At 34.2% G+C, this 13312-nt stretch overlaps 1 protein-coding gene across 6 annotated transcripts in view; it reads left to right on the top strand.

The window, feature by feature from the left end:
• The first annotated feature begins 1995 nt into the window (after window positions 1-1995).
• The window catches only part of Gprk1 (G protein-coupled receptor kinase 1), a 90472-nt gene continuing 79155 nt past the window's right edge, over window positions 1996-13312 (top strand). For 5 of the 6 annotated variants that reach the window (XM_078184036.1, XM_078184037.1, XM_078184035.1 and 2 more), the window contains exon 1: window positions 1996-2613. Coding sequence is in view for 3 of the 6 variants with exons in the window: in XM_078184035.1 (XP_078040161.1) it covers window positions 2501-2613 (113 nt within the window). In the remaining 3 variants the exon portion in view is untranslated. Of the gene's footprint in view, window positions 2614-4511; window positions 4622-13312 lie in introns of those variants that run through there. The other variant, XM_078184034.1, reaches the window with a different exon arrangement.

Raw genomic sequence — 13312 nt, 5'->3', positions numbered from 1 at the left:
ATATAAACATGTTATTAACATATTTTTTACGTCTAATGAAAATCAGGTCGCTATTGTTGCATATTTTTATATATTGTTTAAAAAAGCTTTTTCTGAATCTATGTTTATATTACATTTTTACCAATTTTTGTTCGTAGAATATGTCGATTCCGTTTTGTTGAAGAAATCCAGGTCGCCTCATATACATATTACGTATGTTGATTCCATAAATCACGTGGTCATTAATGATACGTGATTGCACTAAACAAACCACAGATTAATACATTACGTTACCAGAATTTGCGACATAAATTATAGATTCAACGCTGCGAAAATGCAACATTTGCAGTTCGAATGGCGCACTGTACACCCCTTTCTCGAATCGTATCTTTTTCTAAAAAGCTGAGAGAGGAGCAGGAAGCTGCTGAAATACTGTATATTATATACATATATTTCGTAATACCTTAAAGATTGTAACATCTTGAATCATGTCAAATTGAAGTATATCCTTAAAGAAATATTACAGTAATAAACAAAAATTTTCATAGTTTCATAAAAGATTTTATTATTAAAATATTTACTACAAAGACAAACTTTATAAAATATTTTTTAATTAAATCTTGCATTTCCCGCCTCGTTTATTCTAAATCGTTGTCATATTATGATAAAAAGATGGAGAATATTCTTAATTTAAAACAAGATGACAACTATGACATTCAATGGAAACATTTTGCCTGCTTTTAAGATATTCATGTTTAAAGTGTCAAATAGTGGATATAATGCTCTCCTTCAACGCAATAAACAGTAAACCTAGTGAACATTGAAAGCGATTAATGTGTGTTGCTTTATAACAACATCAAGAGGGAATTTATTTAAATTTTTATCCAATCATTTCGTATCAGAGATACTTTATAGTTTAAAGTATTTGAAAATGAAAGAGGAGTTATTTTTAAGGGACGATAGGTTTAGAGTTAACTAACATCGAGCACTGAAGCAGCTATTTTATGTTGTTCGACAAAATTAACAAACATATATTTATTTATATAATCAATAATTTTTATTATAGTATACAAGACGTTGAAACTAAAATCGTTATATTAAATTTTACGTGCTAATCATATTATAATAAATAATAATTTCTTATTAAAATGTACAATTTGTATAAATGTATAATTTCTCTATTTGATCATATGATTTGAATTTTGTTAGATTTTTGGACAATTATAATTGACAAGATCAATTCGAAAGAAATATAAAAGATACTGTTTCGACTTTTTAATATGAATATACTTTATTGGCTTTAATAAATTACATACGTGTTAAAAATTCCATTTAACACTGATTAACGTTGTTATAAGCTATTAAGATTTAAAATTTAAAAGAAAATTTTTGGAATGCATTGTCGAAAATAAAATCTTATTCTTTATTAATTCTTTGAATTCATTTTCATTCGTATAGCATTTTAAATAAATTCTTCGAATCAAATTTTAAATTCTTCGAATCGAATATTGAAGAAATCTTCGAATAAATTACGTTTAAAATTATAAAATTATTCGAAATGTTCGAATAATTTTCGAATAATGTTCGAATAATGTTCAACTCGGTGTTTTACGTACATATGTACAATGTACTATACAATTTCACTATAAAATCTGTGCATACTTAATGACCGAATACGTATGCATATTGTTTAATATTTCAATTCGTCTGCTTTGGTATGGTTGTGTAAGTAGTTTATTCTCAATCTAGTACAGCCAAATACCATAAACTGCTCGATACTTATAAAATACAAGGTAAGATAAAGAATACGTACGGTAGCGGCCGAATTTTCAATAGCACATTAAAATTCAGCAACCTAGAAAACGCAAGAGTACTTATCTTCGCGAGTACCGTAGGAAGTTGGGAATATTCTGAAGAGAAGGCAACGCCGTGGTTCGCCGTTAGAGAGCGTCGTGGTCGCGAAACAGGCGACAAAGTTAGCGACTGCACGCGCAGACTCGCGTTTTCGGAGTTCGTTGGCGTTGGCAGTCGGAGGCAAGTCAGAGTCGGTAAGGCGTACGCTGCGTAGATGTTTCTGTTCCTCCGATGTGAACGATCGCATAGAAACTCGTGCCTTCCATAAGAATTTGAATCGGTCGTCAGCTGAAAGGCTCCGCGGTATGAACACGCCGATAATCGACGTCGCGTCACCCGCGTGAACGGTGAACAGTTGCGCGGGTGAGAGCAGAGAACCGCACGGCCGATAGAAACACAGTTCGGAGGTAGTTGCTCGTTGGAAATCGCGCGCGCAGATTTCCGACGGAGCTGTCAGAGCCGCGGACTCGGACCTCGGTGCCCACGGTCGTGCACGGCCGAGAACACGGTCGCTCGATTAGAATGTCGGCGTTGCTGACCGCGTCTCCGACAGCGTTGCGACAGTGAGAACGACGGGTCCACTATCAACCATCGAGCCCCGGGTGTCGTCGAGGGAAAACAGCTCCGGGCGGAGCGGTGTCGAGAAATTTAGAGACTACCGAGGAAAATGGCGGACCTCGAGGCGGTGCTGGCCGACGTCAGCTACCTGATGGCCATAGAGAATAGCAAGGATACCCCGGCTGCTCGTGCCAGCAAGAAGATCGTCCTGCCAGATCCCAGGTCTGGGTTACATACGATACTCACGATCGCGAACTATCTTGCTTTTTCTCGATCCCACTGCTCCAGTTACGCCTTGCTCGCGTAGCGATGGGAACGATACGCTCGTAACCTAGTGACACTAGCCAGTTCTCTCCGAGCTCTGCGTTTATCGTAGCCATTTATTTATCCTTCCCAAGGAGGGACTCCGAGAACGTTATCTCGGTCGAGTGATCTCATACACACCGTCGATTCTGTTGACCCTTGTATGCCGGAGTAATCGTTTCTATTTCCCGAGTTCGAATCGTAGTCGATACTCGATTAACACTAAACCTACCACAGCCGGTCAAACGACCGGTTCCACAATTTTGATTTCATAATTGTCGAGGTCGTGAAGCTGCTGCCATTAGAAATCGTTGAATATATTTCTTTTTATATTCTTTATTCAGACACACACACACTGTTATAATAATTCAAATATAATTGAAATAAATTCTTTCTTGTAATTATCATATAATAACACTTGCTGGTCGTTTTCCGATCACGGTAGATCTAGTGTTCAGAATGAAACTCGTCGCGGTCTGCGACGATTAACGATTGAATTCGTTCAGAGGCGAAACCAGGAGTCTGCTTTTTCAGGGCAATTTTAGGGAAATCGAACCTGCAGTGTGCACGAGGAGAGTTGCATGATCTCTTGGAACTAGGTGCGCTAAGTCACGGCAGATAATAACACGGAAAACGTTGAATAAGCACGACACCAACAATGTCTCGAATTTATAGGAATTTCTTTGTTTTGCTTCCCGGAGAATCCGCCGCTCTCTGCGGTCGTGTGTACACTAGTGATTAAGCTAATGTGTGCGCAGCGCAGGTCGTAGCGTTCCTTGTTCCCCGAAGCATTTGTACGGATTAGTCGGCTAAAAATATTCCGCGGAAACACGTTGATCTCGCCGCGGATCAAACTTTGCCATGATTCTGGCCCGATCGCGTCGAGCGATTGCTACCGGCTACATTGATTGCACGCACTCAAATGGTGATCGAATTAGTCCCATTACTACACCTCACCACGTTTCCTGCCCCTCCCTTCTGTCGTCCTCCCGTCCTTCTTTGTCTGACAGGAGTCGCAGGCCTCGTTTCTCTCTGTTCCTATCTGCTGCGCATACGTACCGATGCGAAGCTTCGACACCCTCTCTCGGTTCGTCGCTCCAGCGCGCCATTTCGGAAAAATGTTTATGTATCGGGTTAGCGAATAAATTCGTCGAGTTTCCGAATTTCGTTTTTGTTTTATAACGGTCAGCGCGTTAATTAGCAAAGCCGGTAAGCTGTTCCACAAAATTGTTGCATTCGCTTTTTACAATTATTTAATTTTTCATCATTTTTAGACTTAGAAATGAAATATTCACGAGGTAATAATCAACATTCCCGACATCTGTTGTTTTTTTCTTTTCACTTTTTTTCGTAATCAAAAAGCTGTCGAAACAACACGGTACATCTGTAACGTGTACGAAGAGGGTGTCATAGGCGGGTCTACTGCGCAGAAATGGTTCGCAAAGTTCAAAAAAGGCAACTTTGACCTCAACGGCACGCCCCGCGCCGGCCGACCTTCAGAATAACGACCTCGATGAAAATCGAAGAACAGCAGATATTGAAAATGCTGATTTTCGTCTCTTGGATATTCCATTTCCAAGACTAAAAAGTCATGAGAAATTAAATCATTCGAAATAGCGAATATAAACAGTTTTGTAGAGTTGAAACAGATCTTTCGAACAGCTCGCTCGCTTTGCTAATTGATACACGAGTCGTTACTAAACAGAAAACTCTACGAATTTATTGGCCAACCCAATAGAATGAACGCTGCCAATCAAATGCGCGTATAATTACCGATGATCGGAGAAGCGGATCAGTTTACGATAAGCGGCCGGGAATGTTCACCGGCGATTGCACGCCGACGCGATAGTCGGTTCGAAACGTCGACAAAATTCGAGAATCTTTAGTTCGTGGTATTTAACCCCTTGCCGTATCATTTTCTTCACAAGTATGTACTATGAGTAGAATTTTTTCGATCGCACTAATTTCTTAGAAGAATAAGGAATTTTATCTTTATCGTGTGCTTACGTTTACTCGAATGTTTAAATATTGGTGACAAGAGAATAAAATTTGATTCCTACTTAACCCCTTGCATTATAATAACGAGTCAGTATAAATGTGAATATTATTCATTTCTTCAACATCGAAATAAAATAAAATTCTTCTGTTATCAAAGTTTAGAAACAGAAGTATATGAAGACAATAAAAGAAACATCGACTTAAAAGAAAAATCGACTTTTCTCCACGATCGGTAGCCTGTGAATCGGTTGCCATAGTAACCCCTAATTTGTTATCTATTATTGAGATAAATGTGTTAAATTGTACTACAAGCTTCAATATTATTATATCAAATTTTAAATATTAAATACCTTTTGCGATTAATAAGATAAATAAAATCAAAGTAGAAACGAACATTTTTACGCCCGAACGACTGGTTAATAATGTGTTAAAAGTGTTAAGGACAAATAAGTGCTAATCAACGCGGCGTGAAAGGAATCGTAGTGCAAGGAGTTAATGAAACGGATGAACATTCATGCTCAGAAGATTATTGTTAGAAATCTCCATCACGAATCTGACTAGTTAATATGCGGTGAGGAGTTAATTAACGAGTCGAGTATGTTACATATGGGTTACGCTTATTTTTGACTAGTTTTCAAAATTCATTTTTATATATTTTATATATCCGAACGAACTGAATTTTCCCAGGATGTTTGGAATGCAAAAGGGTTCATATATCATTCGCTATCATACATTTGAACCTTCTGCACTCAAGTGGTGACTCTGAGGCACAACTCAAATTTTTCTATCACGTTCCAAAATAAACTTTGTACTAACAAAGTTTGAATTTCAAAAATTGTTACAAGTGGAATTATTGCTATGAATCTCAAGAATCAATTACGCATGCATAAAATGCACTTTGTTATATAAAATGGAAATGCTACAAGCCAGAGAAATTATTCGATATTTACAGTTAAAATGGCTTCAGTTCATCAGTTATTTTACATCACATTATTTTAAACTAAATTTATTCAATGTAATTTTTACGATATCGTCAAAAATGAACCATCAATTTCAACATTATATGGAATTGATTTAGTGTTAATTATAAAAGTGGTCTAGGTAAAAAATTTAAAGAAATTATATAAACATAACTTGAAAACGACGCGTGGCCCTCTTTTCTTATTAAGCTACTTCCTTTACACACCACCAGTAGACCAGTATCGGAAGAAAAACATAAAGATATTATGTGTTTACTACCATACATTCCTCCAGTTTTTCAGGAACATTTTAAAAATCTTAAAAACTCGAAATGATAAAAATGCATTACTTTTTTAGAATCATTAATAAATGTGCATGAATTATTTCATTAGTTATTGTTTCAAATAAACTCATAGTTTCTTTAATTCATCGATACTTCATAATTTCTTTAATTCATTTACAGGACATTCAGTTAATTTTGAAAATGGTCTAGGTCAATTCAAACTTTAAAAACAACATTTTCGTATGAAATTCACACAAAATGTCATATTCATAATTAATTTTCATTAATCAAGATAATAAAGATAATAAAACTCTAAATGAAAAGATCGCATAATGTAAAAATATATTTTAATTTATGCAAATGCAATTCATTAAATATCTCGAGACAAGAAATATATGACTTAGACCACTTTCATAATTATGGGCACATATACGTTATGTCGCACATATATTTTTGTCGTATTCATATTTCCTATTACGTACACATTCGATTTTCTGCGACGTTAGAATTCCAAAACAGTCGAACATAGAGGTTAGCTGAGTTTAAAGACTGGATGAAATATTTTGTAGATCATAGAGAATAGTTAGATGAAAAATTGCAATTCGATCTTAACCTCCGCAGGAATGAATTTTTATAGTAGGGAACAATTATTCAATTGTTTCTTTTTTATTTATTATCCGTTTCATTCGATAAGGTTTTTTACGTATTGCCGAGGGATTCTGTAGTAAATAATATTTCAACTGATTCTCATTTGTTTTACACTTACAATAATCATAATTTTAATTATAGTAAGAAAATTAAACGTACACATACGTGACAGTAACCCTGAAGAGGTTCAGGATTGTATTGACTTTTGTAAATTAAAAAAGACTCGTTATAAGAACCATTCAAATACTGTAGAAAGTACTTCCATGAAAGTTGACTTAACAGTTCTACGTGCGAAAGAAAAGGCGCATACAAGCATTCGTGCGGGAAATGTTAAGCCGAAACAGTGTTGGTAAAGTGTTAACATGTTCACGCTGAACCTATCGGTCGAAGCAATCGCGTTCACGTTTCTTGTTTCATAGTTTAACTGAAATTATAAAGACTGTCATAGAAAGGATAAATTTCTTGAGCCAAGCGTTCATTGTAATAAAATTGGCGGGAAATCTAAATAAACGCCGTCTTGACAGCCTTTAACGCAAAACACGTTAGTTACTTTTGTGACTCGATAGGTTTAGCGTTTGTGGTTGTTAGTTGACTATGGATTTTTCGCGTGTAGGACAAAAATTAGCAGATCGTATTCAAAATAGCGCGCGCATTTAGAAAATTTGGAAACACTGTTTTATCGTTTTTAGTTATTATATGTGCACAGTTGATATCGGAGGTACAAATAGATTGTGTAAAGTTAGTGGAAGAAAAAGAAGTAAAATACATAAAAGTACGTATATTAATAGAGGTGTGTACGATATAGTAAATTTATCTGTTTCCTCGAGTTTGGAGAAAAAGCTACAGGAGGGTGATCCGAGATAGAGTTATTGACATTAAGAGCAATACGGTTTAGAGCGGACCGTTGAATATACGAAGCGAGACCTTAGATTTTTCGGTGGAGAATTAAGCTTGAAATTTTCGGTAAGAAAAGTGGAATCGATATAAGAGGGTATTATGTTGGGTATTATATCAGGTATTATGTAAGAAGGTATTATGTTCATCTCGGAGAAGTTATTAGAGAGAAAATTAATGTCTACGCCGTGTCCTGCAATCGATGCCGACTATTTTTATACTAAATAAATATTTTCCAGGTCAATCGCAATTCCAATGAGTCTAAAATAATGATAGTAATAATTTGTCCGACGTAACCTTAACCCCCATTAATATTCGGAGACTTTTCAAAATCCAATAACTTTCTTAAAACTTTCTTTGAAATTCTTAAATCATTCAGAGATTAGCATACTAGACAATGACTGAATTACTTCATTACAATTTCACCATTACTTGGATTGACAACACGAAATAAAAAACTTTCGTTATTTTAGAAAACCTTTTTTATCTGTTTTTATAATGAAAATTTAAAAAACGTGTTTTGTAGCAAATTGCTTCGGAATCGGTCAAAGTCAAATTACAAATGTTTTGAAAGATTTTTAAAATAGCAGATTTCTCACATTTATTGATCAATAGTGTGAAAAATCGGGACGAGGCGATTTTTAAGATCTTTAATTGTGTACAGTTCATACTAAGGTTAACCGATGGCAATTTTCAACGTACATATAGATTAAAAAGTGAGAGTTTCTTTAGCTTCTTCTGTGTCGTTCTAAGTAACAGTAAAATTATAAAACATTTTGGTTATGGTTAGGAGACTTTATCATCTAAAAATTATTGCGAAAAAGCTATTGCGTTTCAAAAGTTAGCCGAATATTAACAGGAGTCATTGTATATCAGACATCAATATATTAAAAAGAGCATGTTCGCGGTTTATAATTGATGGATCAAATCTGAAACAACGAGGACATTCATAGACTTTTAATTATTTATTACATTATAATCAACCTGCTCTTCAATACTAACAATTTTTATTTTATATAAAAATCTACATTATGATAATTAGGAACTTTTAGTTGTGAATAGTATTACTAGGTAATGCTATTACCTACTACCTAACACTAGGTTAATAGTAATACATTATAGTATTTACTAGGCATACAATAATGTTATAGACTATGTCAGTATGGTTTTGTTACATTGGCATAAATCTAGCCTAAATGCTTTAATTTCATTCAAAAACTATACAAAACTGCAAGGGGAAAGTAATGTATTTTTCTAATTTATCTTATGCAGCATTTTGTCGTTATTGCCATAAACTCGCAAAATTCAGAGTCTAGTTCTATTAATATATAAAGCATCTATGCACAATACATATCTGTTTAATTTTAGTACTTTAATGTTTCCGAGAAATGATTTAAATTATACTCGTTGTTGGTCTAGATGTTAATTTTTACGAAGATGTAGTCGGATAAACTAAATTTGATTAGGATTGATGACTATGATCAAGTTTATGTTTTTAATTTCGTATTCATTAACTAAATTACTTTGACTTTGTAGGATTTTCCGAAATGGCGTTGTTCGGTGTCCAACGTATTAACAAATTCCTTTTAAAATGTATGCACGAGTTCCTGTGTTTGTTTATCGAATTAGTAAAACAGAATTATTGGACTATTTAAAATATAATATTCAGAAGTTTTTGACGTTGTACAAATTAGAAAGGTTAAAAAACGTACAAGTTCAAAAGATAATCTTATTTATTAACCATTCATTGTTCTTCAAGTGGTTCCTAGTTAATAATATTTGATGAAATAGATCTTTCATGTGTATAATATTTCTAGAAATGGCTAGTTTGGCCTCGGTGGCTCCAATTTTACATAACTAAACTAAATTTTCGCAAAACAAATTCCAGGATTTGTTCGATCGTTCAACAAATTAAGCGCAGAAACTGTTTCGAACGGATTCGAATTGATAACGAAGTTTCCTCGTTGAAGATAGTTGTCGTTCAAACGGTTATTTAACCCTTTGCACTGGGATGTCCCCCGTCAGCATATAAAAATAACAAGACTGCTGGTGATTATGGTACTTTCTGACTAAATAATGCTTGTTGCATAAAGTCCGCATCGATTGCATTCGTCTATCAAATATATTTAAATACACTATTTGAAGTACTAATTGTTTCTAAAGTTCTATCGTTTTCTTTAAAACGTCACACATTATCCAATAAATATATTCATGGCTTTTGATAGATCGGAGGAAATGGTGATCAAAGAAAATTCCCGAGAGCAAAGGTTCAGTTAATATCTGGAATTGTCGACATTTTCCTATCTGTAAAAGTAGCGCGTTGAACGCGACGTTCTCGCGACATCTTGACAAGGTTTCGTTGGGGAATCCCGGTTCAAGGTCTTCGAATAATAAGCTGAATTTCTCGACTAAATTGAAAGAAGGAAAATGAGAGTGCTTGAACGTCAACAAAGATGTTCCTTCCTGTTTCCACTGGGATTGATTACATTGCACGGAGAGCTAGATCAGGGAAGGGGTCAGGTTTGCGTCTTCCCACACTTTTTATTAATGGAGTGTCATACTGTCGTTCCACTTGCAAGCAATCTTTTAAACGGCAAATATCTTTCTCTTCAACTTCAAAGGTTTCTATTAAAACCATGAACAAAATTCATTTCATTACTTACAATCGATGTACATTATTCGCCAAGAGATCTAAATTTGTTTGGCATTGTAGACGGTTTATTTTACTAGATAATGGCGAAGAATTTGTTTTCTACAATCGCAATTGTCGGCGAGATAAAAGAATTAAAAAACGATATTATTATTGATTTTAATGAAATCTTCAGAATATACAAGTTACCGAGATCTACGAAATGCATTTTCTAAATTTTTGTTACGGGCTAGCATGGTAAAGCTGAGAAAACGTCGTTTTTTAATTCTTCTAATTTTCATTTTCAAAAAGATAATTTTTTTTTATAGCGCCAACCAATCGTAATGTTTAAAAATAATTTTTCTCTCTACTATCGCAACAAAATTAAAGGGTGTAAGAATTCTTCTTAAACTATAAAAAAATTTTATAAAAATTTATCAATTTGATCCAATGTTCATTCATTGGTCGTTTAACGTATTTTTTATTAAACGTTATATTAAATTTTTTAACACGTTCACGCCGGCTTGGCCCACTTGTTTCATCAAAATGTTGTTCAAAAATCTAAATCCGAGACTCGGAATTAACCAGCAGGCGTAACAAGGATCGCAATAGCTACGCCTCCTGATTCTCGTATTTCGTATCATTATATGCTTCCATGGCGCGCTTGTGCATTTAGACGATCATCGGGAAGCGAGACACGCGTCGAGACTCTACATAGTGGCGTAGCTCTTGCGGTCCTCATACTGCGTACCAGTTAATTCCGAGCCCTGTGGTAGATTATCTATCGCAGTAAGTAATTATCTAAATAGCGAATTAACCATTATACGTAATCTAATCGTTTCCTTAGTGATTATTATTTAAACTAAGATCGTTAAACTGTGCATTACGGTATAACATGATTATTAAAACTTTTATCAATAAACGCGCTCTTAGACCACAACCTATCGTATGTTATTGTTAATTTTGTCGAAGCTATAGGGTGATCAATTAAACTTTACAACCTTCTGTCAACAATGTTCAATACCAAAATATTTCATTGCACGTCCTTGGAATGATATCACTTTTTACTTGAAAACTTTTTATTAAGCAGAAATGCAATTTAAGAGATTTCTGTCGAGTTTAATGCAGTTCAAAAAATCTATAATGCTTATTTATTTTAATGACATACATTCATACATAGTTATACCTCGGACGTAGCATATTACGCGACTCATATTTTAAGTAAATTTAGCTTTTGATAATTCGTTTCACATCGAAAAATTTCAAACAAAAATTCAACAGTTCCAACGCCTGCGATTATTTCCATTAAAACTCTATTCGACTTGTAGATTTCATAAAAATATGAAGGACATGCAACGAATGGAATTCACTGTTTCAAGACCTCGTAGGCAAACGATGTTTTTCAACGAATGACTGCCATCGGAGTCAGGGTACGGTAGTTAATTTATTCTTACAACTTTTTGGCAAGCATACGCAATTTCCAGCGTTCGGGCTCTCAACATAATAGAGATTGATATGCTGTAAACCTTGAAATACGTCGCAGCAGTTAAGAGGTTCGTTTTGGATTTAGCACCGTTGCAAATTTTGCTCCAGAAAATGTTCACTTCCGCAAGTTGCGCGATGGTGGACGCAAATCTGATTCACTAAAATCAACTCGACTTCTTATTTGTTGACTACATTGTCACGTTGCAACAGTGGAGTATGTTTGATCCAAAAATCAGACCAACACACGATTTTTCAAATCTTACTTAACATAAATTTTCGTTTGTCAAAGTCTAAGGCATCGAAATATATGAACAGTAGTACTGTATTTTTTATTTATGTATTCATGTAGCGTTATTTTGGACTGAAAGTAGAGACTTTTGAGTATTAATTGTTCTCTTCGCCCGTTACTGAAATATCGTTTGGTTAATAATAATAATATTTTTATTTCATTTCTATTTCTTATAATTGTGTTGGACAATTTTGAATTTATTTAAAGATCCACGATGAGCGTGTTGAAACCTTAAATTTCTTTGCAAATTTCTTATTAATATTCATGCATATTTGTATGTAAAGTAGTAAACGTATCTATATCAAAATGTTATCCAACAACACTTATTATTATTATACCTTGTAGACTTTTATGAAAAGATCACATTTTTCAAAACGATTATAAGAAACAGAAGTTGAACGAAGATAAATTGGTTTGCATTGATAATTTAAATAAGTTGATAATATATTATTATAATATAATAAATAATATTATTAAAAGAACAAGTAAATAATAGTCGTCGCTAACAATCGCCACAGTTGATGCGACGTTATAAACATCCCATAAGAAAAAGAAATATTAAATTCATCTTACATCTCCATAATTTTATATTTCAGCTCATTGTTTTTGTCATAAACGCATCAAATTCGCAGTTTAATTATTATGTAAATAAAATCCTCCAATCACGTGTCACCTTAATTCAACATTCAATGTCCTCAAGAAGAAAGTAGAATTCGCTGAAGGACTGGTTCAATTACGCTTGCCAGTCCCTTACAGTCTCATATTTTTGTGACATGTTGTACGAGAACACTTTTTGCGAAATCACTTGGTCAATCAGGTGCGAGCCGGTCGTGAACGAATTTCATGCTTCGGAACTTGTCCCGATAAGATTAGCTTCAATCCTATCGCTAGTGGAGGATACAGGGTTATCCACTTAACTGTGCAGGACCTTTCCACGGCTGACTCTTCGACGTTTTTACGAAACCAATTTTCAGAGCGCAGTTTTCCCTTGCACGTCGCAGAACCGAATTTCTCGATCGACGCACCGGTAGGGTATTTGTCCGATTTCGCTGGCTAAAATTATCTTGCTCACTTAACGAGCCTAAAATGTGCCGTCTAACTTATTTGCAATGTTGAAAAAATACGGAAAAGTGTTTATAAACAATTGAAAATAATTAGTAACAATTGAAAATGATAAATGAAATATTTGAAAAACTAATTTTACAATTTAATGGATCCAGAACGTGCAGATTCATTTGGTTATAATATTTTAACGTAGTAGGAATAATTTTAAACGTTAAAAAGCAAATAATATTGTAATTTATGTTGTACGAACAGTATATAATTATTAAAAAATAAATAAAAGGCTATTAAAAACTATTACAAAATATTACAAATTATTGAAGAAAGTAAAAACGATTAAAAGTTAGACAAAACAATTTGATTATATTGT

This window comes from Augochlora pura, chromosome 6, assembly GCF_028453695.1.
Source record: "Augochlora pura isolate Apur16 chromosome 6, APUR_v2.2.1, whole genome shotgun sequence".
NCBI lineage: Eukaryota > Metazoa > Arthropoda > Insecta > Hymenoptera > Halictidae > Augochlora > Augochlora pura.
The sequence above is the reverse complement of the archived record's forward strand: the minus strand, read 5'-3'. Positions and strand labels throughout refer to the sequence as shown.